Below are 27,038 nucleotides of genomic sequence, written 5' to 3' on the forward strand. Positions count from 1 at the left end.
TAAACAACAGCGCAAAATCAACGGGGGTCATTTTCAACTTAACGTGGGAAGGTTGTGGGTCGGCTGCCTGTTACAGAAACCGCTCGATTTTGCTTTTCATTGTGGAAAGGAAATTCGAGTGGGTTCTATAACGGCCGCCCGACCCGTAACACCAGTTCTACAATCCAGCGGTAAGTTGAAAATTGTCCCCCAATCAGTTGGTAACAAGAGCCACTGACATTATTGGTTCGAATCCGGTCCACGCGTGCATTATTCACCATGTCGTCCCCGCAGAATTGAGTCTCGAGAGGTGTGGCTGAAATTCATCGGAAAGCTCAATCAAGTTCCAACTAGCTCCGTGAAGAATCAAGAACTTAGCGGCGTCAAAACTGCAACGAGTTGGACTGTTTGAGGAACCGAGGGTTTTTCTTTTTAACAATCTTGGCAGATTGCACTGACAGATTGTAGCATTATCCAACATTAGCCGGGGCCCATGACTCAACCATCGTGAATGAACTGAGGCATCATAAATTGTCACTGCTGGAACTGTTGCCTCACGATCGTCAGCGTGCACGAGGGAGTTTAAAACTTGTTGGGTAGCAGTCCACTTTAGTGCCCATTGGCTTGAAGCCCAGAGAGATTTGAGTTGCCCACTCCCAGTGTAACTAATGGCTTAGATGTAGAACAAACATTTGATTGGATCTTCGGGGCTGATTTTCGGTCAGCTAAGCTATTCTCAAACCCACCAACTTCTTTCTGATGAAATATTTTAAAAGATAGCTTCTTTCCATTTCTCCTGGAATAATGTGGCACTTAATCATTCACACTGAGAACGATTGGCGTTGGGATCATACAGCTTGTTTACTTGACCCCTGTTCAAGGTGAAGATGTTTTTATTAAGTTTACATTGAAATTACAAATGTATTTTTTTTAATTATTGAGGAACCTAGGTGAAGGGCCTAGTTTTGAAATCCTTCCCTAGCTGAGGTTTAAAAGTAGGGAAAAAAATGAGGCAAGTCAAGAAGACTGATTAGGAGATGTCAAACTTTGGTTTAAAAATCCTGAATGACGATTGTAGGAAGAAGGGAAGACAGATGGAGATAAGGGGGTAGATTGTCAATTTGCTGATTGGGTGCCTGGTGTAGAAATCGCCTGATCTTCATTTCCATTGATTTCTATAACAGGCGGCCAATTTTACACCAGTTTTATGCCTGGGAAGCATGTTGAAAATCTACCCCAAGGAGTTCTACAGTTCTACAGTCCCTTGGAAAATAAGTTTGAGTCAGATCTGGTGGTATCGACACAGCGAGGGTACAGAGAGAAAGAAAAATGTGTACAATGGTGTACTTGGAGCGTAGGAACATCAGGAGCAGGAGTAGGCCATTCGGCCCTTCGAGCCTGCTCCGCCATTCAGTAAGATCATGGCTGATCTTCGACCTCAGCTCCACTACCCCGCCCGATCCCCATATCCCTCGATTCCCTTAGTGTCCAAGAATCTATCGAACTCAGTCTTGAATATACTCAACGACTGAGCATCTACAGGAAGAACAAGGCAGCAAAGGTCAGCGGAGCACTAACCATAATCGCATCAATAAACTGGAAAGAGAATGAGAAAAGGTTTTGATAAGTTTCTAGAATATCAATGAATTACTGGACATTTTCTTCACAATTGTTGTGTGGTAACACATAGCAAGCACAGAGGGACAAATACTTTTGTCCTTTTAAATATTCTCTTAACAACATCCTTATTTTTTGAATGGTGAAAGACTGGGAAATGTTTGCATTCAGAGGGACCTGGGTGTCCTTATACATGAATCTTCTTCTTAGGCAGAAAGTTAACATGCAGGTACAGCAAGCAATTAGGAAAGCAAATGGTATGTTAGCTTTTGTTACAAAGGGATTAGAGTATAAGAGTAAAGAAGTCTTACTACAATTATATAGGGAAATGGTGAGGCCACACCTAGAGTATTGTGCACAGTTCTGGTCTCCTAACCTATGGAAAGACATACAGGAAACTCTGTTTTTACCAGTACCTAAATAACCGGAAATCTCTCTTAACCGGCAAAATTCAGGAGTAGGTTCAGGTAAGTTTTACTTCATATTAGTGGCCGTGTAACCGGGGTTCCTGGATCTGTGGCCGTGTAACCGGGGTTCCTGCACCTGTTGCCATGCAACAGGGATGTCTGGATCTGTGGCCATGTAACCGGGGTTCCTGCACCTGGGATGCCTGGATCTGTGGCCGTGTACGGGGCTCTTGTACCTTAGTAAGTATACCTCTTTGTAATCCGGACTTTTTGATCAACCGGCAGCACGCCGGTCCCGTCGGTGCCGGATAAAAAAGAGTTTCCTGTACTTGCCTTAGAGGGAGTGCAATGAAGGTTCACTAAATTGGTTCCTGGGATGAGGGGATGGCCCTATGAGGAGAGATCGAGTAGACTGAGCCTATATTCCCTAGAGTTTAGAAGAATGAAAGGTGATCTCATTGAAACATATAAAATTCTTTAGGTGCTTGACAGGGTTAAAGCTGGGAAAATGTTTCCCCTGGCTGGGGAATCTAGAACACGGGGTCACAGTCTCAGAATAAGGGGTCGGCCATTTAGGACTGAGATGAGGAGAAATTTCTTCACTCAGAGGGTGGTGAATCTTTGGAATTCTCTACCCCAGAGAGCGGTGCTCAGTCGCTAAGTATATTCAAGACAGAGATCGATAGATTTTTGGAATTAAGGGATATGGGGATAGTGTGGGAAGGTGGAGATGAGGTAGAAGATCAGCCATGATCTTATTGCATGGCGGAGCAGGCTCTAAGGGCCAAATGGCTGACTCCAGCTCCTATTTCTTATGTTCTTATTCTCTTTTCCCACTTTAGGTTCGTGTGGTTTTATGGTGATGATACTGTTTACCTCAGAAACGAAAATTCATCGTCTGTCTGAGAAAATTGCAAATTACAAAGAGGGAAACTTTGTCTTCAAGACACACACTGAAATGTTTGGATATTCCTTCTGGCTCGTCCTTGCTTGCGCAATGATGCATTGTATCAATATACTGCTCATCAGATTAGCTGGAATCCAATTTCCTTTCTCAAAATCAAAAAATACCGATTCGGGTGGCGGGGGAGCTGACCTGATGTATTGAACGTGTAATTACTTCCATACCCAGAACTTGTAAGTCAATTTTCCAGCTGATGTGCCTTTAAAATTGTGCCGGGACTCTACCTAAAACCCAGCGTTGAAGAATTCAGAATCCTGAATGTACATCGTAGACTGTGTTGCTTAAATGATCCATATGATCCGCCCACCTGGATGACATGACGTTCGAACTGCTAACACATGTTACACAGCTGAAATCAAAGGTGTGGCATTATCAGCGGATCGTTGCGAATAGGAGAAGCAGCATGAATTTGACAATGAAACAGAACGTACACACGGAGGGATCGCCACTTTTTGAACATTACTGCCTTTGAAATTGTGTGGTGCAGTATTAGCAACAAACTTGTCGACATATATATATATATATACATAAATATATATATTTTCTTTTTTTTTCTTCCCTCCCACAGGGCAGCACGGTGGCATAGTGGTTAGCACTGTTGCCTCACAGCGCCAGGGACCCGGGTTCAAATCCGGCCTCGGGTGACTGTGTGGAGTTTGCACATTCTCCCCGTGTTTGCGTGGGTTTCCTCCGGGTCCTCCGGTTTCCTCCTCACAGTCCAAAGATGTGTGGGTTAGGTTGATTGGCCATGATAAAAATTGGTCCTCAGTGTTAGGGGGGATTAAATATGTGGGGTTACGGGGATAGGGCTTGGGTGGGATGGCTGTCGGTGTAGGGACCGGGTGCTAGGGTTTGGATGATCTCGTTGAATGGCGGAGCAGGCTCGAAGGGCTGAATGGCCTACTCCTGCTCTATGTTTCTATTCTACCAGCGCAATTCACACCCCATCTAGAGCCATCCTTTGTTCCTTAACCTGCCCCATTACCACCTCCTCTCGCCTTGAATATCTCTTAATCTCTCCTGCTTTCTATCCTATCACTGACCTTCTCTTATCAAATCAACTTTTATTGTCATTGTTAGTGCACAAGTGCAGTACAACGAAATGTAGGCTTGCGGCTCCCGAGAGTGTACATTTAGATTAAGACATTTAAACATTCAACATACATTTGGCTTGTAATACATTAACATAAACATAACCATAATAAAGTGCATTGGCAGATGTGCAGGCTTTAGAGTTTATTTGTGGAGTTCAGTAGGATGACAGCCCTGGGAAAGAAGCTGTTCCTAAGTCTGGTCGTACGGGTGCGAATGCATCTGTAGCGTCTCCCAGATGGCAGGAGGGCGAACAGACTGTGGCTGGGGTGGGTAGGGTCTTTGATGATGGACCGTGACCTCCGTAAACAGCGTTTCTGGTATATGTGCTCTATGGTCGGTAGCTGGGTGCCGGTAATGCGTTGGGCAGTTTTGACTACCCGCTGCAGGGCTTTCCGGTCATAGTAGCTACAGCTGCCATACCATACTGTGATACAGTTTGTCAGGATGCTCTCTATTGTGCAGTGGTAAAAGTTAGAGAGGATCAGGGGTGACAGGTTACATCCCTTCAGCCTCCTTAGGAAATATAGGCGCTGCTGTTCTTTCATCCCCTCCCCCCTCTTTTCCCAGCCCCTAAACTTGCTTTCCATTTCCTGCTTTTTTCCAGTCCTGACGAAAGGTCATCGACCTGAAACGTTAACTCTGTTTCTCTCTCCGCGGTGCTGCCCGACCTGCTGAGTGTTCCCAGCATTTTCTGTTGTTGTTTCAGCTTATGTCTGCTCGTTCTTCATTCCCCTATCAGAGGAAATGCATTCAGTATTAATATCGCACAAGACAATTTCAAGCCCTATAACTTTTATGAGGAATTAATTTTTCCTGCAGCATTTTTGAGAGTTAATTGTTAGCAGTTCACTTTAAAGGCATCAGTATTGAAAGAGCTGCAATATCTATTATGTTGCGTTTTCAGTATCAGTCGGGAATTGTTTTAGTAAATTTATGTAGAGCTGAGATTGCCCATGTTAAGTCTGTGTGTTATATTGCGAATTACTACACAGACCACAAGAGTAAACTTTAACAGGACTTTACTGGTTGAAGGTCAGGGCGGAACTGCCCAATAAATCATTACACAGCACTTATATACCGGTGTGGTCACCGCCGGTATTACAGTATACAGCAGCCAAGATAAAGTAGTGCAACTCTTAAAATAGTTCTCTTAAAGGTGGAACGGTTACATACAATAGTTCTCTTAAAGGTGGAACGGTTACATACACTACAATCCTCCCTTTTTAGCTTACAATATATATATTCTCCATTAAACATAACATCATAACATAGATACACAACTTCATGTAAACAGTTCACAGATTCAGTCTGCGGAAAACAATTCACAGATTCAGTCTCTGCGGAAAACAGTTCACAGATTCAGTCTCTGCGGTGGCGCCTCCTGCGCTTCCTGATTCGGTCCGGATAACGCCTCGGTGGTGTAGTAGTTTTCGATGGTGTAGTAGGTTCTTGTTGCTGGGGTGACTCATCTAATAGTCCTTCACTGGACTTAACAGCTTGAACTTCCGTAGCTTCAGAACCAGCTTGAACTTCCGTAACTTCAGAACCAGCATTGCTGACTTCTAAAAGCTCGAGTACCTTGGGAAGTTTTTCTACTTCCAAACTGATTTGACTCAGTTCGGAAGGACCACGTGCGTGACCTGGTAGAGGTGATAATGGTTCAGATGGGTCATCATCTTCTGCTTCGTCTTTTCCTTTTCTGCTTCTTGGAGACTCTCTGGGCTCCACTCCCAGCTGCATGCACAGTTCCTCCTCCTCTTCCTCCTGTTGCCGTAGTAGCGCCACCATCTCCCGGTGTTTCTTAGACTTTTCATGATTCTTCATGGTTTTTGCACTTTGGAAGATTTCCCCACAAGCTGGGCAGAACAGGTCGTGGTAATATTCGGTGTTGTCCTGAGCTAGGCCAGCGAGAGGGTCTTCTATTTCCTCCCTGCCCAGCTGGACGTTAGCCAGCTTTTGTTCCAAATCCAGACATCTCTCCTGAAGAGACTTCTTCATGTGTTCAGCTTCATCCAGCTTTTTCTGGGCTTCCTGCAAGTCTTTTACTAATGACATCATTTGTGATTTCAATACTTCAACTTCATTCGGAGATTGATTGATCGGACTATTCAATCCCTCTACTGGAGCAGCTGTTTCAGCATTCTGTTGTTCTACATTGACGTGAGTCAGCGTACTCTTGGCATCCAAGGGCTGCTCTGCTGCAATCTTCTCAGTCTGTGTTGCAACCTCAGCTATTTCAATAACTTTTGAGAGCTCCGAACCCCTTCCCTTTGCAGATTGAAGCTCGTGTTCAAGTTTTTCCCATTTCAGAGTCTTGTCCCTCAGCATATGAAGGAGTTGGCTGACCGTTAACTCTTCTGACATCAGATGTTTCCCAGTATCGTCGTCATGTGTTTTTGACGTATAGGCTGCAGGGCTGTTTGTAACCTTGCACTGGGGCTCCTTTGCTGCTTTTAATTTGCCATCATCCGCAGCCTCCACCATTCGAATTTCAACAAATGAATCGTCCGGTGATGCTGCACCCAACTTCAGTAGGAGCTCGGAATTCATGGCAACCAAATCAGCCTTTTCTGCCTGCAACCTGCTAACAAGCGCCTTCAGTTGCTGAACATCTTGCTCCACCAGATTAGAGCACGCACCTTCAGAAACCGAATCAGCTTTGATTCGTTTGGCCTCCTCGCGCAGACGGTTTGTGTGTTCCTGCTCCATTTTCTCCATCAGCTGCTTCTGCTGTCTTTCCAGATTCTCCCACTCTGTGTCAAAGAACTTTTTCGTTGCATTCATCTCTTGCTCAAAACGGCGAATCATTTGTTCTAATTGCTGTTGTAGTTTGAAATGGAGTTGAGTTCGAGCCCGGTGTTCCTCAGAAATGTGCATGTCTGTAGACTGGACAGACTCAGAATTCTCTGTCAAACTATGTGATTGTTGTTCAGTGGAATTCTGTTCTGATACTTTGTTCTCCTCTGAAGCATAAGCATTTATGCACTCCTTCGTTTTTCCATCATTAGTCTGCAAGTCCATTTTAGACTTGTCTTTTGCACATGGGCTGGTCTTACCATCATCAGTTCCAGAGTCTGAGCTGATTGTCTTCACCGAGTTCTCGCTCTTTATTGCTTTTAGGGAGTGCCAGTCCATATTTATTTTCCTGATCCACTCCCGTCCCAGAAGTGGTGGACCTCCCTCAGGTAGTACATATAAGTCCATTCCTTGGTGTTCTTTGCCCTTGTGTCTCACCTTGACTTTTATCTTTCCGATGGGGTATACTCTTTGCCCCGTGTATGTCTGCAATACAATCTTGGTATCTCTCAAGGGTATATGTGAGAATAGCCGCTTGTAGTCCCTTCGGTTTATGACTGTTAGGGCTGATCCTGTGTCCAATTCCATTTTCACTTGGACTCCGGCTATCTTGAGCGGGACCCAGATAGTTTGTAGGTCAGCTTCCTTACTCACATTGTGAATTCTCAGACTACCCAGTTCCTGGCTGTTGGAGTCTGAATCCGAATTCTGTTCATCCGAACTCTTCTCAGCCAACTTATGTACCTTTCTGCACTTTTCCTGCGGTGACTTTTTGTTGCTGGTCTTCTTACCTGACCGGCATACGTTAGCTATGTGACCAAGCTTGCCACATTTTCTACATTCCTGGTTTTTAAACCAGCATTGGTTCTGATCGTGTGTTGTCTTTCCACAACGATAACATTTCGTTGTACCCAAAGCCATTTGATCTACGCCGAGTACCGCTGCCTTCAGCTGCATTTCCGCCGTGCCTCTCGCTGCGGCTTCGTGCGATGCTGCAATAGAGACAGCCTTATCAAGTGTAAGATCATTCTCTTCGAGCAGTCGCTTTTGTGTTCCTTCCTTTGACAACCCACACACGAACTTGTCTCTCAGTGCCTCTGTCAGATTTTCCCCAAACTGACAGTATTTCGCTAGCCTACGCAGTTCAACCAAGTACTCCGCGTTGCTTTCCTCTTTCAGTTGCGTTCTCGCATAAAATTTAAATCGTTCCGCTAACATCAGCGGTGTGGGGTTCAAATGATCCTTCAGGACAGCAACAATATTAACGAAAGTCTGATCCGCCGGTTTAGCTGGTGATAGAAGATGCTTCAATAGCCCGTATGTCTTCGCACCCATTGAGTTTAGTAAGGTTAGTGCTTTATCATCATTTGATATTTTATTTGCCTTACAATATATCTCTATGCGTTCTACATACGTGGCCCAATCTTCCACATCGGGATCGAAATCGTTGATGTTACCACGCTTAGGCATCTTCGCAATCTTTTTGAGAAACAACAACGAAATTTTTCTTTAACTTTTTTTTTCAAAAATGGCGGTTTCCCGCGCTTATCTTCTTCCCCGCCTCCGAGAATGGCGGTTTCCCGCGCTTGTCTTCTTCCCCGCCTAAATGGCGGCTTCCCGCGTTTCTTCCTCTGGCGGGAGGGGTAAAGCTTTGCCCTCGGGCGACGACCGCTGGCTTTCGGGGTTCGCAGCCTGCGCGCCGGCTTCAGTTTATTCTGAAAGCGCGAGAACAGCTGATTGAGTTCCTTGTTCCCTTTCCTGACAGGGGCAACCGGGCGCTGGGGACAACCAGTTGGCGGCGGACAGTTCCAGCTCTTGGTCCTTTGCGGAAAGCTGCTGTAAGCCGCTGGGCAGAAATCTCGCTCGGTCTCCCTCGCTCGGTCCCGTTCTCCCTCGCTCGCTCGGTCTCCCTCGCTCGCACGGTCTCCCTCGCTTGCTCGGTCTCGTTCCCCCCTCGCTCGCTCGGTCTCGTTCTCCCTCGCTCGCTCGGTCTCCCTCGCTCTCCCGCTTGCTCAGGCTCTGTCTCTCCCGCTCGCTCGGGCTCTGTCTCTCCCTCAGCGGTTTTCAATCGTGCCTCCCAGCCCCTCTTGCAGTCCGGTCCTTTCCCCCCCCCCGGCTGCGGCTGAGTTCTCCGCGGTTTTTTAAATTTTTTTTTATTTTCTCCCGCGCCTTACGATCCCGGTCGCTGCACCTCGCGGCCTCGGTAGCTGCCCGGCCTTTTTCACCGGTCGCGGTCGAGCTGTCTCTCGACGCTGTTACGTCTCCCAGCCCGCTTGTAGCCCGGTCTCTCACACCGGCTGCGTTCCTTCACCGCGGCTTCTGTGCCCTACGCTGCCCCAGTCTCAGCGCCTCTGGCCCCGACTTCTGTCCGGCTCCTTTCCCCGGCCGTGGTCGAGTTCTCCGCCCTTATATCCTCCGTTTTTTTTAAATTACTCCCCTACTCACAGTCAACGTGGCCGACTTGCTTCTCGTCGCTGATCGGCTCACCCACCACCGTGATAGAAGGGACGATCACTTCCTGTTGCTGATGGAAGGCTTCGTGTCAGAATTCTTCCTTCTTCCTTTGCTCTGCAGACTCGAGTCTTCTCTCAGCAGAATAACGAGGGCGGATGCCTCTTCTCGACGCCCGTTAAACTGCCTTGGATGTATCTCTGCCGCAGGGTAAGATCGAACTCGTCGCCACTGTTAAGTCTGTGTGTTATATTGCGAATTACTACACAGACCACAAGAGTAAACTTTAACAGGACTTTACTGGTTGAAGGTCAGGGCGGAACTGCCCAATAAATCATTACACAGCACTTATATACCGGTGTGGTCACCGCTGGTATTACAGTATACAGCAGCCAAGATAAAGTAGTGCAACTCTTAAAATAGTTCTCTTAAAGGTGGAACGGTTACATACAATAGTTCTCTTAAAGGTGGAACGGTTACATACACTACAGCCCACATTCCACTTTGATACCCTGTAGCGTGCTGCCCTTAAAATGTAGCCGGTATGATTAACGATTTAACTTGATTGAGTTTCTGACCTATCATTAACAACAGTCGTTCGGTGTGCCTTAACGATATTTAAGTCTGCTAATGGCTGGGACTGGAAGTGGGGGAGGAGGGAGGGAGGGGGTAAGGTGGGGTGTCGCACTTAGAGAGATAGAGAGCATTCTATACATCAACACATTGTACCACCGTCAGAGGAGTTCCACTCCTCTATATAATATCTTACCAACCATCTCATTTCAACAATTCTGTGTTCCGTCCTTTGGTGTCTTCGTAGCGCCAAAATTGGCCAGGCTGCGTAGTTGCAGAAAGTGGTCTGGCAATGCCTCAATTATAAATTTCTCATCCTTGTTTTCAAATCCCTCCATGGCCTCACCCCCTCCCCTATCACTGTAACCTCCCTCAGCCCTACAACCAATGTTCCCCCCCACCCCCCAAAGGGTGCGCGCCACCTTTAAGGGGGCTGCGCGGCCCATTCACAATTCTGCGCATGCACGGAGTTTACCTTTGGAAAAGCCGGTCCCGGGCTGGGCGGGACCAGCAGAGAGCTGCGCGGCCACAGTGGCAACAATTTTGGGGATTTGATAAAAGCAACTAATGGATAGCGACACAGGATGTGTGAGTGTGGAGGTTTGACAGCTCAAACAACTCGGATCGACCATTAAAGGAACATTTCACTATCTCTGATGATTGATTTACTGAGAAAAGGTAAGGAAGACGGTATAAAACACAGTGGCTAAAATAAATATCGGCGCTACAGTTGGAAGACGGTGGTTTGGCCAGTCATCTCGCCTACAACTCTCCGAGATCTCTTCGCTCCTCCAATTCTGGCCCCATTGCGCATCCTTTGATTTTAATCTGGAATTCCCTCCCCTAAAGCTTTCCGCTTCTCTACCTCTCACTCCCCTCCTTTAAGATGCTCCTTAAAACCTACCACTTTGGGATTGGTGTCCGATTTTGTTTGGTAACGCTCCTGTGAAGCGCCTTGGGACGTTTTACTACGTTAAAGGCGCGATATAAATGCAAGTTGTTGTTGTGGTGAGAATGCTGGTGATAAAGGAAGTACTGAGTGATGTAAAAAGACTACTGAGCTTGGTTTGAGTAAAAAACAAGGCTTTAATCAACTGTTTCAAAACCATGAGATTTCTAGTTACAATCACTAGTTCCTGGTTACAGAAACATCCTGAGCAAGCTGGGCCCACGCCCGAGTATTTATACTCCATGGACGGCGCCACCAGCTGGCTGCCCAGTGTTACTTCATGAGTCATGATAAGATTCATGACACTGAGGAGCTGAGTTCTATCAATCTCTCTCAAAATGTCCACAATGTGGGTCAGCAATGAGACTTTCATGGAACCCGCCCCCCCCCCCTTAGTAACAGAATGTCATTGGTGGAAGCCTGTGAGGAGGGCCAGGCACCTCCCCAGGGAATGGTGAGCAGCGAAGCTTAAAAAGTGGGAGCAAAAGTAAAGTTAAACACCAGAAGGTGTAATTTTTTAAATTATTACAACTGCTGTAAACTGCAATTAAAAGATTTACCAACTTTTGGTTAATGCAGGATAACATTCCCTCGTGTCATCAATCTTAAAGTATAACGATTTGGAAGTGTTGTGCCAAATTAATGAATTCACAATATTTAATATAACAAATAGAAATTAGCAGGTATAAATAATGAAGGCGTACCAGCGGAACCCTCCAGATTATGCGTTGCCATGGTGCTGCATTGCATTCTATCTTAATGGTTTTTTGCAGAAAAGCAATGTAGTCCTGGCAGGAGATTCGAACAGATTGACAGTGTCTGCCTATGGATTAATGTGTTTTAAATGCAGTAGATAGATGTGAAAAAGTTTGAATGGGCTTGAGTATATGTCATTTAGAATAGAAATTTCAAGAAATAGGGCTATAGGATCTGGAATGCACTGCCTGAAAGGGTGGTGGAGGCAGATTCAATTGTGGCTTTCAAAAAGGAAATTGGGTAAGTACCTGAAGGAAAAAATTTTGCAGGACTACGGGGAAAGGGGCGGGAGAGTGGAACTAGCTGAAGTGCTTCTGCAGAGAGCTGGCACGGGCTCAATGGGCTGAATGGCCGCCTTCTGTGCTGTAACCATTCTATGATTCTATGATTTGTTCCACACTAAATTCCTGCATTACTCAAAACTAGGTTTTAAATCAGTGAAGTTGGTACAAAAAAAAAGTCTTGCATTTATATAGCGTCTTTCACAACCACCGGACGTCCCAAAGCGCTTTACAGCCAATGAAGTGTCTTTTTGAAGTGTAGTCACTGTTGTAATGCGGGAAACGCGGCAGCCAATCTGCTCACAGCAAGCTCCCACAAACAGCAACGTGATAATGACCAGATAATCTGTTTTTGTTATGTTGATTGAGGGATAAATATTGGCCAGGACACCGGGGATAAGGCTAAAGGGATCAAGGGATATGGGGAGAAGGCAGGGGCAGGGTACTGAGTTTAGATGATCAGCCATGATCTCATTGAATGGCAGAACAGACTCGAGCGGCCGAATGGCCTACTCCTGCTCCTATCTTCTATGTTTCTATAACTCGCCTGCTCTTCGAAATACAGGTAGACTATCCTTTATCCGAAAACCTTGGGACCAGCCGTATTTCGGTTTTCGGAGAATTTCGGATTTCGGAAGGTGGGTCGGCAGGGCTCCGCGGGGGGGTCGGCGGGGGGTCGTGCGCACGACTTACGCTGACGCTCAGTGTAAGTCGGCGGGGGTCGGGGTCGGCGGGGGTCCGCGGGGGGGTCGGCGGGGGTCGGGGCCGGCGGGGGTCTGCGGGGAGGTCGGCGGGGGGGGTTGGCGGGGGGTTGTGCGCACGACTTACGCTGATGCTCAGCGTAAGTCGGCGGGGGTCGGGGTTGGCGGGGGTCCGTGGGGGGGTCGGCGGGGGTCCGCGGGGGTCCGCGGGGGGTCGGCGGGGGGGGGTCGGCAGGGGTTGGGGCCGGCGGGGGTCCGCGGGGGGGTCCGCGGGGGGTCGTGCGCACGACTTACGCTGGACTTACGCTGACCGAAAAAACCTTCGGTTTTTAGAGGGTTTCGGTTTTCAGAAGTCCGGATAAAGGATAGTCTACCTGTAGTGCCATGTGATCTTTTATGTCCAACTGAGAGGGTAGACGGGGCCTCGGTTTAACGTCTCAGCTGAATGACGGCACCTCTGACAGTGCAGCACTCCCTCAGCACTGCACTGGAGTGTCAGCCTAGATTTTTGTGCTCAAGTCCCTGGAGGCAATGAACAATATATATTTTTTAATCTTTCCTTAGACTAATTTAATTATAGAATCCTACAACACAGAAGGAGGCTATTTGGTCCATCCTCCCTGTGCTGGCTCTTGCCCCAAAGCTCTGCAACAAAATTAGTGGCAGCAAGGTTGACAAAAACGGATTATTATTAAAATCAAAGCATTATAGGGAGATTTTAAATACACTAGAATGTCATGATGGCGACTTCAGTGTTATCAGTTGTATCAGATCAGGGCAATGAGGGAATGGACAATAAATACCGGCCTTGCCAGCGACACCCACATCCTGAGAATGAATAAAGAAAATATAAAATTCACTAAGCAGTGAGTGACCTCATTAACACGCTTGAACGAGTTACTGAGGTCTACTGTTACAGAGCTGAATTAACATTAATAGTCATGCAGTCACAAACCCAGGGATGATTCAGCATCAATTTTAGGTGTTAAAGCAGCTCCCTCACACTGTCAGTCTCAGTTACCCTCCAACCCAGCACCTGTCCCCTCATCGCCTCCCCCTTATCATGCCCTCAGGATGCTCCAAAGCTCTTTACAAAAAGCGGATTACTTTTCTAGCACCGTCACTGCTGTCGTGTAGTCGGACGCGACAGCCAATGAGCGCACAGCAAGCTCCCACAAACAGCAAATAAATGGCCAACCAGATAATATGGTTTTTTTTTTGCTCGAGAATAATGTTGCCACGGACACCAGCATAAGTGCCTGCCCTTCAAAGAGTGCCGTGGGATCTTTGATTTCCATCTTAGCAGACACACAGGGCCTTGTCGAATCCGGGAGACAAAAGTGTTCAAAATGCTCAAAAGTCATTCACATCTTGAAGGGGCAGTTATGAACTGTTCACCTTCAATTCTGTAAGTACTTATTCCTTTATACACCTGTGCGTTGTACTGTAACGGATCTAACTCGTATTTGTGTTCTGAACTGTTAAGCCTTGCTTTTAGCCGCATGGTCTTCTGTTGGTTTCTAGAACAATCTTACATTCCTGGAAAGACATGTCTAGCAATTAGTGCTGAACATGGTGAGATACAGACAAGCTGTGTCTGGTCACTGACCTCGAGCCAGAGAGTTATAGAGAGTTAGCGCACATTCCCCCCTTTAAGTAATTTTAAGTTTTGTATTTCTTCACCTGTAACGTATGGGGATAGATTTTCAACTGGCCGCCCCGGAGTAAACCTGGCGTTGTGGGTCTGCTGCCCGTTACAGAAACTGCTCGATTGACTTCAGTGTAACTGAATATCGCGCGGGCCCTATAACAGGCGGCACATGCTATATCGCCCAAAGACAAATTTCTGCCCCATTGTCTGCAGTTGAGTAACTACTTGGTTACAATGGTCAAAATCAGTATAAGTGGCTGAGCCAGTATCAGGGGCTAATGGCTACCCATTGGGGGAAAAATTCAGTTGGTAGCGCCTCCCGTTAGCGCCTTAAGAGGGCGCCAAGTGGGGCGCAAAGCAACTAGCGCCCGGGCGCAGCGATATCTGCGCCTCTTGCGAAATTGACCGGACATATTAGAAACATAGAAACATAGAAGATAGGAGCAGGAGTAGGCCATTCGGCCCCTCGAGCCTGCTCCGCCATTCAATGAGATCATGGCTGATCATCCAAATTCAGTATCCTGTCCCTGCCTTCTCCCCATACCCCTTGATCCCTTTAGCCTTAAGAAATATACCCAAGTCCTTCTTGAATATATTTAATGAACTGGCCTCCACCACCTTCTGTGGTAGAGAGTTCCACAGGTTCACCACTCTCTGGGTGAAGAAATTCCTCCTCATTTCTGTCCTAAATGGCCTACCCTTTATCTTTAGAATGTGTCCCCTGGTTCTGGACTTCCTGACCATCGGGAACATCCTTCCTGCATCTAGTCTGTCCAGTCCTGTCAGAATTTTATAAGTTTCAATGAGATCACCTCTCATTCTTCTAAACTCTAGCGAGTACAAGCCCAATCAACCCAATCTCTCCTTATACGTCATTCCTGCCATCCCAGGTATCAGCCTGGTAAATCTTCGCTGAACTCCTTCCATGGCAAGAACATCCTTCCTCAGATAAGGCGACCAAAACTGCACACAATACTCAAGATGTGGTCTCACCAAGGCCCTGTAGAACTGCAGCAAGACATCCTTGTTCCTGTACTCAAACCCTCTCGCTACGAAGGCCAACATACCATTTGCCTTCTTAACCGCCTGCTGCACCTGCATGCTTACCTTCAGCGACTGGTGCACAAGGACACCCAGGTCTCCTTGCACTTCCCCTTCTCCCAATCTATTGCCATTTAGATAATAATCTGCCTTCCTGTTTTTGCCACCAAAGTGGACAACCTCACATTTATCCACATTATATTGCATCTGCCCTGTTTCTGCCCAATCACCCAACATGTCCAAATCATCCTGGAGTTTCTCGGCATGCTCCTCACAGCACACACGCCCACCCAGCTTTGTGTCATCTGCAAATTTGGAGATATTACATCTAGTTCCCTTGTCTAGATCATTAATATATATTGTGAATAGCTGGGGCCCTAGGACCGATCCCTGCGGTACCCCACTAGTCACTGCCTGCCACTCAGAAAAGGACCCATTTATTCCAACTCTTTGCTTTCTGTCTGCCAACCAGTTCTCTATCCAAGTCAATACCTTGCCCCCAATCCCATGTGCCTTAACTTTACATGCTAATCTCTTATGTGGGACCTTATCGAAGACCTTCTGAAAGTCCAGATACACCACATCCACTGGTTCTCCCTTATCTATTTTACCAGTTACATCCTCAAAAAATTCCAGTAGATTAGTCAAGCACGATTTACCTTTTGTAAATCCATGTTGACGTTGTCCGATCCTGTCACTGTTTTCCAAGTGCTCTGCTATTACATCCTTTATAATGGACTCTAGCATTTTCCCCACTACCAATGTCAGGCTTACCGGTCTGTAATTCCCCGTTTTCTCTCTACCACCTTTTTTGAATAGCGGGGTAACATTAGCTACCCTCCAATCCATGGGTACTGTTCCAGATTCCATCGAATGTTGGAAGATGATCAGCAATGCATCTACTATTTCTAGGGTCACTTCCTTAAGTACCCTAGGATGTAGATTATCAGGCCCTGGGGATTTATCGGCCTTCAATCCCATCAATTTCCCTAACACCCTTTCCCTACAAATACTGATTTCTTTCAGTTCCTCCCTTTCATCAGACCCTATGTTCCCCGGCATCTCTGGGAGGTTATTTGTGTCCTCCTTTGTGAAGACAGAACCAAAATATGTAATTAGTTGGTCTGCCATTTCTTTGTTCCCCATTATAAATTCCCCTGATTCTGACTGCAAGGGACCTACGCTTGACTTCACCAATCTTTTTCTCTTCACATATCTATAAAAGCTTTTACAGTCAGTTTTTATGTTCCCTGCAAGCTTACTCTCATATTCTATTTTCCCCTTCTTAATTAATCCCTTTGTCCTCCTTTGTTGCATCCTAAATTGCTCCCAATCCTCAGGATTATTGCTTTTTCTGACCAATTTATATGTCCTCTCCTTGGATCTTATGCTATCCCTAATTTCCCTTGTTAGCCACGGTTGAGTCACCTTTTTTGTTTTATTTTTGTACCAAACTGGGATGAACATTTTCTGTAGTTCATCCATGCGGTCTTTGAATGTTTGCCATTGCCTATCCACCGTCAACCCTTTGAGTGACATTCCCCAATCAATCCTACCCAACTCGCGCCTCAGACCATCGTAGTTTCCTTTATTTAAATTTAGGACCCTAGTCTCTGAGTCAACAACTTCATTCTCCATCTTAATGAAGAATTCGATCATATTATGATTGCTCCGACCCATGGGGCCTCGTACAACAAGATTGCTAATTAATCCTTTCTTGTTACATAATACCCAGTCTAAGATGGCCTGAACTCTGGTTGGTTCCTCGACATATTGGCCCAGGAAACCATCCCGTAAACACTCCAGGAATTCCTCCTCCACAGTATTGTTACTAATTTGGTTAGCCCAATCGACATGTAGATTAAAGTCACCCATGATGACTGCTGTGCCCTTATTGCACGCTTCTTTAATTTCCCTTTTAATGCCATCCCCCACCTCCGCCTTACTGTTTGGAGGTCTATATACCACTCCCACTAACGTTTTCTGCCCCTTGGTATTTCTCAATTCTACCCATACAGATTCCACATCATCAGAGCTAATATCCTTCCTTACAATTGTGTTAATCCCTTCTTTAACCAGTAATGCTACCCCACCTCCCTTTCTTTTTTGCCTATCTTTCCTGAATATCGAATACCCCTGGATGTTGAGTTCCCAGCCTTGGCCATCCTTGAGCCACGTTGCCGTAATCCCAACCAAATCATATTCGGTTACCTCTATTTGCGCAGCCAATTCATCCACCTTATTATGAATGCTCCTCGCATTAAGACACAAAAAGCCTTCAGGCTTATTTTTTTAACGCTCTTAGACCTATTAGAATTATTATTTACTGTGGCCATGTTTGATTTAAACCGTTGATTTTTCTGACTGCCACTTTTGTTTTTCTCCTTCCTTTCTTTTGCTTTTATCCTTGTTTCCCTTTCCTCTGTCCCCCTGCTCAGGTTCCCAACCCCCTGCCATCTTAGTTTAAACCCTCCCCCAGAGCACTAGCAAACACACCCCCTAGGACATCGGTTCCAGCCCTGCCCAGGTGCAAACCGTCCGGTTTGAACTGGTCCCAGCTCCCCCAGAACCGGTTCCAATGTCCCAGGAACTTGAATACCTCCCCCTGGCACCATTCCTCTAGCCACGTATTCATCTGAAATATCCTTCTATTTCTACTCTGACTAGCACATGGCACTGGTAGCAATCCTGAGATTACTACCTTTGAGGTCCTATTTTTTAATTTACCTCCTAACTCCCTATATTCAGCTTTTAGGACCTCATCCCAGTTTTTACCTATATTGTTGGTACCTATATGCACCACGACAACTGGCTGTTCACCCTCCCCATCCAAAATGTTCTGCAGCCGCTCCGAGACATCCTTGACCCTTGCACCAGGGAGGCAACACACCATCCTGGAGTCTCGTTTGCGGCCGCAGAAACGCCTATCTATTCCCCTTACAATAGAATCCCCTATTACTATAGCTCTACCCTTCTTTTTCCTCCCATCCTGTGCAGCAGAGCCACCCCTGGTGCCAGGAAGTTGGCTGCTGCTGCCTTCCTCTGATAAGCCATCCCCCCAACAGTACTCAAAGCGGTGTATCTGTTTGAGAGGAGGATGTCCACAGGGGACCCCTGCACTACCTGCCTGCACCTAGTACTCTGCCTGTTGGTCACCCGTTCCCTTCTTGCCTGTCCAACCTCTACCTGCGGTGTGTCCAACTCGCTAAACGTGCTATTCACATTGTCCTCAGCATCGTGAATGCTCCAGTATGCATCCAATTGCAGCTGCAGTGCCGCAATGTGGTCTGTCAGTAGCTGCAGCTCGATACATTTCCTGCACATGTAGTTGTCAGGGACACAGGAAGTGTCCCTGAGTTCCCACATAGCACAGGAGGAGCATACCACGTGGCCGGGCTGTCCTGCCATGACTTACCCTTTAATTAATTGAAATTAAATTAAATCAATCAATCCCACCAATTACACTACAGTTAAATGGTTTACCAACAGTCCCCGCTACACCAGAGAGACCTTAGAAACTATAATCCACAGAGTTAAAGTTTAAAAAGAGAGAAATACCAACCAATCACCTACCTGCTTTATGGTGACGTCACACTTCAATTACTTTTTACTTCTCTCCCTCCCTCTGAGCTCGGAGACTGAAGACTGGAATGCCTCACCTGGTCTTGGAGCTGTTTTAGAACTCGGTCGCCTCATCCCTCGCAGGTCCGCCCGCCTGCCGTCGCTGCTCTGAGGCCTCACCTGGTCTCGGAGCTGTTTTTGAACTCGCCGCCTTGGTCGCCTCATCCCTCGCAGGTCCGCCCGCCTGCCGCCGTTGCTCTGAGGCCTCACCTGGTCTCGGAGCTGTTTTTGAACTCGCCGCCTCGGTCACCTCGTCCCTCGCAGGTCCGCCCGCCTGCCGCCCGATCTCCTGCGCTGGCAGATCTTGACGTCATTCGAGAGTGCAACGCCCTTGTGATGCCCCGGACCGGAAATTGAGTGGCGCCCCCTGCCTTACCGCCTGCCGGTAGCAATAACAGGTTGAGTGGAGCGTTATGCTGTCAGAAAGGGACTAGGGGAGCGCTATTTAAAGGCGACCGCTTCCTGCCTTATTTTGTCGGTGACATTTTTGCACCACGCATTCTGAGAGAGAGAGAGAGAGAGACTTCTGGAGAGATTCAACACTGTGTGAAGGAGTTTTGGGTACTGAGCAGCACTTTGCAGGTTGATTTTGATTTGCCCTTCCTTGTATCGATTTAGAAGAGACTATGGGGTCTGCACTCTGAGCTCTTTCCCTGGGTCTCTCCATTGTTCTTTCCAGCAGATTTGATGTACAGGTCTCTCCAGGCTGAGATTCAGGCCGAGATTCAAGGCTGCAATGAGTAGGATGTGGATGGAGAACAAGATCAACCCTCCCCTTTCAGGTAAAAACAGAAAATGCAGGAGAAACTTAGCAGGTCAAGCAGCATCTGTGAAGAGAGAAACAGAGTTAACGTTTCAGGTCGATGCCCATTCGTCAGAACTCCATGTTAAGAATTGGATGGCGCCAGTGTGTCTGTGTTCCATTGCTGACTGACACCACCTGCACTGCGCCCGCCCTCTGTGGTAGCGCCTCGCTCCTCGGCCTTAGCGCCTTAAGAGAGGTGCGTGGTGCCTGATTTAGCGCTCCAATCACCTCCAGGGGTGATAAAAGCCAAGTTTGCTGTCGGAGGCGATAATTAGCGCCAGGCGCTAAACTTTGCGCACCGCTAGTAATGGCGCCCCATATGGGCCAATACCAAATTTTTCCCCCATTATGTCCAAGTGTCCAGCAGGCAGTTGATGTTCCGGTTAGACCCTATGGAAAGGGTTCAATATGTCCAAATTGGCCAGTCTGCCAGTATAACGTTAAGCAAATTTATCACAGCGGAAAGAGCAGAATATCATTACTTTCTCGGACAGTGTGGCAGTAAGTGCATTATAATTGGCATCAGAATCTCCTGTTTGTTGTTTGGGAGTATAATTACATAGAATTACATAGAATGTACAGCACAGAAACAGGCCATTCGGCCCAAGTAGTCTGCGCTGGTATTTATACTCAACACGAGTCTCCTCCCATTCCATCTACCTCATCTCAGCCTTTCAGCATATCTTTCTACAGGAAACTTTGGTTTATCCGGAGGTTAACTGTCCGGATTGCTCGATCCACCGGCAAAATTCAGGAGTCGGTTCAGTAAGTTTTTTTTCTTTTCGTTGCTTTTTTTTCACCAGTCAGGCTCTGCAAGGTCTAGCTAAAGCTGTTGCTTAGCTACAGAGACGCTTGCAAGCTACGGCCGACTGTTTAGAAGCTGTGCAACAGGGTTTGTTGCTAGATACGGAGCTCAAAAGCTTCCGTATGTTTTAACATTAGCGCTGGTTTGTCCGGCAGTTTTGATGGGACGGCAACAGCTCGGTCCCATCGGTGCCGGATAGCACAAAGTTTCCTGTGTTTCCTTTTCTCTCATGTACTCGTCTAGTTTCCTTTTGAAAGCATCTAAGCTATTTGCCTCAACCACTTCCTGTGGTAACGAGTTCCACATTCTAACCACTCTCAGAGTAAAGAAATGTTTCCTTATTTCCCTATTGGATTTATTAGTAACTGTCTTGTGTTTATGGCCCCTAGTTTTAGAGTCTCCCGCAAGTGGAAACATTCTCTCCACATCCACCCTGTTCAGCCCAGTCACAATTTTAAAGACCTCTATCAGGTTACCTCTAAGTCTTCTCTTTTCTAAAGAATAAAGCCCCAAACTATTCACTCTTTTCTGATAGCTGTAATCTCCCAGTTCTAGTACCATCCTTGAAAATCTTTTTTGCACTTTCTCCAGTGCTTCTATGTCCTTTTTATAGTATGGAGACCAGAACTGTGCACCGTACTCGAAGTGCGGCCTGACCAGGGTCCTATACAACTTTAACATAACTTCACTACTTTTGAATTCTATATCCTAGGAATAAATCCCAGTGCTTCGTTAGCATTTTTAATTGCTTTGCTGACCTGCGATGCTGCTTTTAATGATTTGTTCACCTGTATCCCTTGATCCCTTTGCTCTGCTATTCATATTTTCCAAGGTGTAGGTGATGTTTCTGTTTTTCCTACCAAAGTGCATCACCTCACATTTATCCATGTTAAAGTTCATTTACCGCTTAACTGCCCAGTCTGCAAGTTTCCGAATGTCTTCTTGAATTATGTTGCATTTTTCCTCTGTTAGCTATACCCCCCTTACAATTCCCAATTCTATTACAAAGTCCAACTGACTGCTCTATTACACTGATTGAATGACGTATCCACTGGGCAAGTGGCACAAATTAGAACAACAACAACAACAACTTGCCTGGATGAGTGCAGCTCCAACAACACTCAACAAGCTCAACACCATCCAGGACAAAGCAGCCCGCTTGATTGGCACCCCATCCACCACCTTAAACATTCACTCCCTCCACCACCGGTGTACCGTGACTGCAGTGTGTACCATCTACAAGATGCACTGCAGCAACTCGCCAAGGCTTCTTCGGCAGCACCTCCCAAACCCGCGACCTCTTCCACCTAGAAGGACAAGGGCAGCAGGCGCATGGGAACACCACCACCTCCAAGTTCCCCTCCAAGTCACAAACCATCCTGACTTGGAAGTATATCGGCCGATCCTTCATCGTCGCTGGGTCAAAATCCTGGAACTCCCTCCCTAACAGCACTGTGGGAGTACCTTCACCACACGGACTGCAGCGGTTCAAGAAGGCGGCTCACCACCACCTTCTCGAGGGCAATTAAGGATGGGCAATAAATGCTGGCCTTGCCAGCAACGCCCACATCTCGTGAACGAATATTTAAAAAACCTTGCATTCATACACAGCCTTTAATGTAGTAAAACGTCCCAAGCAAAGTTCCTTTTGGCCGCGAAGCGCTCTGCAGCTCCCGCGCAGCCAGTGAGCCGACTTTTAAATAGAGAAAACCGTGCACGCGTAGAATTTCAGTGCCACGGGCCATTAAGACGTGCAGCAGTGTTTCAATTTCCTGTTCCCTCGTAACTGCACCCAATAGGAGGCCTGAGTGCTCGCCGTGACATAAAAATTAGCCCAGAGAGGAAATCCGGGTGCAAAGACGAGATGTCAGAGAAGTTTCTGTGTGCACCAGGAAAATTGGTCCTCTGGCATCAAGTGAGTATCATTTGAGTCAAAAATTGAAAACACCAATAACACAGTTAAGTGTTTGCAATTGTGGTTAACAACAGCAATTTGTATATCCAGAGCCTCGCCGTGCAGCTGTGTGTGGTGTGTGGGATTCCGAGTTAAACAAATGTAGTGGTGCAGTTTGTATCATACCGTAACACAGTTACAATCTTTCCTGTAATGTTGGTTCACCCCTCACCTGGCTTTTGTTTCTATTTAATTAGTTGTTGAGAGAGCAAGGATTAACCATCAATAACTGTGATCTGACTCGCACTGAAATCCTACCTTGCAGCCAGTGAAAGTGGATCCATTAGCGCTTGCAGCCGTGGTTCATGTTTGTTGTGGCCATCTGGCCTGGGGCATTTCTCTCATTCCTCGGGGATTGAGACCTTTGAAGGGGTTACCATCTTAAAGGCACCCAGGAGATCGTGTCAGGAGCTAATGAGAGCACCTTGTTTGGCCTTTTCCACTTTTTTTCTGACTTTAGGTGACTGCCCATGGTGAAGTGGAAAAGACCGTTACTGAATTATAATAATTTCCTACTAGGAGGTTCTCGGCAGGCTTCCCAACGTCTCTTGGTCGTGTATCTACTTTTTGACTTGTACCTTCTGCAATCCACGGGCCTCCAGGCATGATTTCGGAGAGCCTGGGTGTTGAGTCAGGAAGTCCATACTATTCCTGGTGTAAAGTGCCCTCATTGTGGCTGTTTAGCATGTTGTTTTCCATGGCCTCGTCCCTCCCTATCTCTGTAATCTCCTCCAGCCCCACAACCCTCCGAGATCTCTGCACTCCTCCGGTTCTGGCTTCTTGCACATCCCCGATTTTAATTGCTCCTCCATTGGCGGCCGTGCTTTCAGCTGCCAAGGCCCTAAGCTCTGGAATTCCCTCCCTAAACATTTCCGCCTCTCCACCTCTCTCTCCTCCTTTAAGATGCTCCTTAAAACCTACCTCTTTGACCAAGCTTTTGGTCAGCTGTCCTAATATCTCCTTGTATGGATCAGTGTCAAATTTTGTTTGATAATCGCTCCAGTGAAGCCTCCTTGGGACCAATGTTCCCTCTAAAGGTGCTGGAACATCTCGGGGCCCTGGCAGAGCCTGTAGAGAGAAGGGAGAATGCCGAGCTTGAGTGAGCAGTGTGGAACCCCGCAATGTGATCTGCAGTGGTTCATGCTGCACCTCCTGATCATGAGTGTTAAAGGTCTGGGTTATGAAGGGAAAAGGAAATCAGGAGAAACTTAGGCTTGTCAGCCTTGAAAAGAGGTAACAGACAGGTGACCTTACGCAGGTAAAAGAAGATAGTAAAGATTGTGCGAAAGGTAAACCCAGAAAATTGCTATTTAATGCAGTGCGACTCGGGTTCTCAAATGGGTAATAGGCAAATTTAGAACTGATACCGGGAAATTCTTCTTCAGGCAACTAGTGATAAATACATTGAAGGAATCCCAGATAGAGTAGTGGAGGCAAAAACCCTGGAATGATTTCTACTATCTATAAGGCACAAGTAAGGAGTGTGATGGAATACTCTCCACTTGCCTGGATGAGTGCAGCTCCAACAACACTCAAGAAGCTAGACACCATCCAGGACAAAGCAGCCCACTTGATTGGTACCCCATTCACCACTTTAAACATTCACTCCCTCCACCACCGGCGTACCGTGGCTGCAGTGTGTACCATCAACAAGATGCACTGCATCAACTCGCCAAGGCTTCTTCGGCAGCACCTCCCAAACCCGCGACCTCTTCCACCTAGAAGGATGAGGGCAGCAGGCGCATGGGAACACCACCACCACCAAGTTGCCCTCCAAGTCACACAGCATCCTGACTTGGAAGTATATCTCCGATCCTTCATCGTCGCTGGGTCAAAATCCTGGCACTCCCTACCTAACATCACTGTGGGAGCACCTTCACCACATGGACTGCAGCGGTTCAAGAAGGCGGCTCACCACCACCTTCTCAAGGGCAACTAGGGATGGGCAATAAATGCTGGCCTTGCCAGCAGCGCCCACATCCCATAAGCGAATAAATAATAAATCCATTGGATGTTGTGATGCAGGGACTTTAACGTAGATATGGATAGATGAGCTAGGATGGGCTGAATGGCCTTCCTCATCTGTGATTATCTTGTATTCCTGTAGCCATTGTTATTCATATACCCTGTGACGTAATAAAACTCACTATGCACTTAGTTTGAGTATAAAGCAAGGCTTTAATCAACTTGTTTCAGAACATGGAGGTCTCGTTGTACTTCACTAGTTCCTGTCTTACAAAATGTCCCTGGGGAAGCTGGGCCACGGCCAAGTATTTATACTCCTTGGACGGCGCCACCAGCTGGCCGTCCAGTGTTATTTCATAAGTCGTTTCTTTATAATGATGAGATTTATAACACTCTGTGTGGTCTGGTCTTTGAAAGTAGCTGACTTAAAATTGTAATGCACAGCCGCTTAATGTTCCAGTGCAGTACCACGGGAACCAAAAAGCAGTTTGCCGTGTTAAATTTGAACATTTTGGAAGTTTGCTGAGCAGTTGGATGTGTATAAAATATTTGATTGACTGGAAGATCCTGTGGAAATCAAGTGCGTCAGCAGTCAGTGAATAGACTGAACGCACAACCGCCAAACAACTTGAGCAAAGCTATCTGGGGTAGCATTGAAGATCAGAGTCTCTGTGGTATTATGCAGTACTCCGATGTTTCATTTTGAGTTAAATGTGTCCTAAATAAAGTTTAAAAAAAATTAAATGTGTATTGGAGTGTTTATGTAACCCAATACATGACATGATGTCACTGCACATTCTGTTACTAATTGTGACTGTTCTGCTAGAATGAATAAAATTAGTTATATAAAAAAAACAGACGGCTACAGCACATTAACCACTCCTGGCGTTTAATCCTTGCTAATCTGCAGAGTCTAATAAACGTAATCCCATTATGACTCATCTTTAGACGCTCACAAGGGGAGGGTTTCTTTTTAAATACACCTGTGAGAGATAATAAAAATCGGCTTAATTTGGAAAATTAAATATTTGGAATCTGTCCATTACTTTTCTTCAGTCGCACTGGTCTATCCTGCACTTTAAAGGGCAATCTTTGACTTCTCTTCAATGAATCTTCATTTCAATCATGTGATTGGGATTGTAACTCCCAGCCTGGCTAAACACTCCACTGGGATTTCAAAGGTAGTGTATGGTATGAACAGCTACTTTGGGCACAAATGCCCAGTCTGATTTGTTGCTTTATACAACAACAACAACTTGGCCTAGAAATTGGGTTTTGGCTTAGTGCCGGTGCTAAGTCCCCCTGCGCGCGCCAAAAGTTCAGTAGCGCCGCGCCCAAACGGCTGCCGGCGCTACTGAAGGGTCTTAGCGCCTGGAAAAGGGCGCTAACTGCCGTTTAGCGCCGCAATTCCGGCGCTGCGGCACCCGATGCGGTGCGGCAGGCTGGGGAAGTGCAGGCCTCCTCCTTCCGTTAAGGAGGAGCTGCCTGCACCCGGCCGCGGCCCGCGCAAATCTGTTTAAAAATGAGCCCGGCACCTCGGACAAGTGCCGGGCTTGCATCTGTTCCGGGGGGGGGGGGGGGGTGGAGAAGTCCGGGGAGGGAGCTGCGGGCAGGCGGCCGGCGGGAAAGCGGCCGGCCGCCGCGGGGCCTTTAATGCGCCGGCGCAAACACATGTTGGACTCTGTTGCCAGAGTCTTAGTTGCGGCTGCCACGGGCGAGGCGGCCGCAACTGAATTTCGGCGCTGGGGCCCGTCGGCATGGCAACCGGGATGCTGCGCACACCGATGACGTCATCGGTGCCGGCGCAGCGCTACCGGTGCAACGCCGCTTTAGGGCCCCAGGGAATTTTTCAACTGGCCATAACTCTGGCGCTAGTCCCTCTAGCGCCTCAAAAGCGGCGCTAAGGCTAGTGAATTTCTAGGCCCTTGTATTTATATAGCACCTTTAACGTAGTAAAATGTCCCAAGGCGCTTCACAGGAACGATTATCAAACAAAATTTGACACCATGGCACATAAGGAGAAATTAGGGCAGATGACCAAAAGCTTGGTCAAAGAGGTAGGTTTTAAGGAGCGTCTTAAAGAAGGAAAGAGAAGTGGCGAGGCGGAGAGGTTTAGGGAGGGAATTCCAGAGCTTAGGGCTTAGGCAGCTGAAGGCACGGCCGCCAATGGTTGAGCAATTATAATCAGGGATGCTCGAGGGAGCAGAATTAGAGGAGCGCAGCTATCTCGGAGGGTTGTGGAGCTGGAGGAGATTACAGAGATAGGGAGGGGCGAGGCCATGGAGGGATTTGAAAACAAGGATGAGAATTTTAAAATCGAAGTGTTGCTTAACCGGGAGCCAACGTAGGTCAGCGAGCACAGGGGTGATGGGCGAACGGGACTTGGTGCGAGTTAGGACTCGGGCAGCCGAGTTTTGGATGACCTTAAGTTTACGGAGGGTAGAATGTGGGAGGCCAGCCAGGATGGAATAGTCAAGTCTAGAGATAACAAAGGCCTGGATGAGGGTTTTTAGCAGCAGATGAGCTGAGGAGGGGGCCAAGGATAGATCCTTGGGGGAACACCAGAGGTTGCAATGCAGGAGCGGGAAGAGAAGCAATTGCAGGTGATTCTCTGGCTATGAATAGAT

General features: G+C 47.1%; 1 protein-coding gene across 1 annotated transcript in view; it reads left to right on the forward strand.

Moving 5' to 3' along the window:
• clrn1 (clarin 1) overlaps positions 1–4,188 on the forward strand; it is a 29,187-nt gene extending 24,999 nt beyond the window's left edge. Inside the window, exon 3 of the mRNA XM_085989811.1 lies at positions 2,846–4,188. Coding sequence (XP_085845937.1) covers positions 2,846–3,111 — 266 coding nt within the window. The 3' untranslated portion in view covers positions 3,112–4,188. The remainder of the gene's footprint in view (positions 1–2,845) is intronic.
• The last annotated feature ends 22,850 nt before the right edge of the window (positions 4,189–27,038 follow it).

This window comes from Somniosus microcephalus, chromosome 6 (assembly GCF_052327205.1).
Source record: "Somniosus microcephalus isolate GS21.2 chromosome 6, FLI_Smic_1.0, whole genome shotgun sequence".
Lineage (NCBI taxonomy): Eukaryota > Metazoa > Chordata > Chondrichthyes > Squaliformes > Somniosidae > Somniosus > Somniosus microcephalus.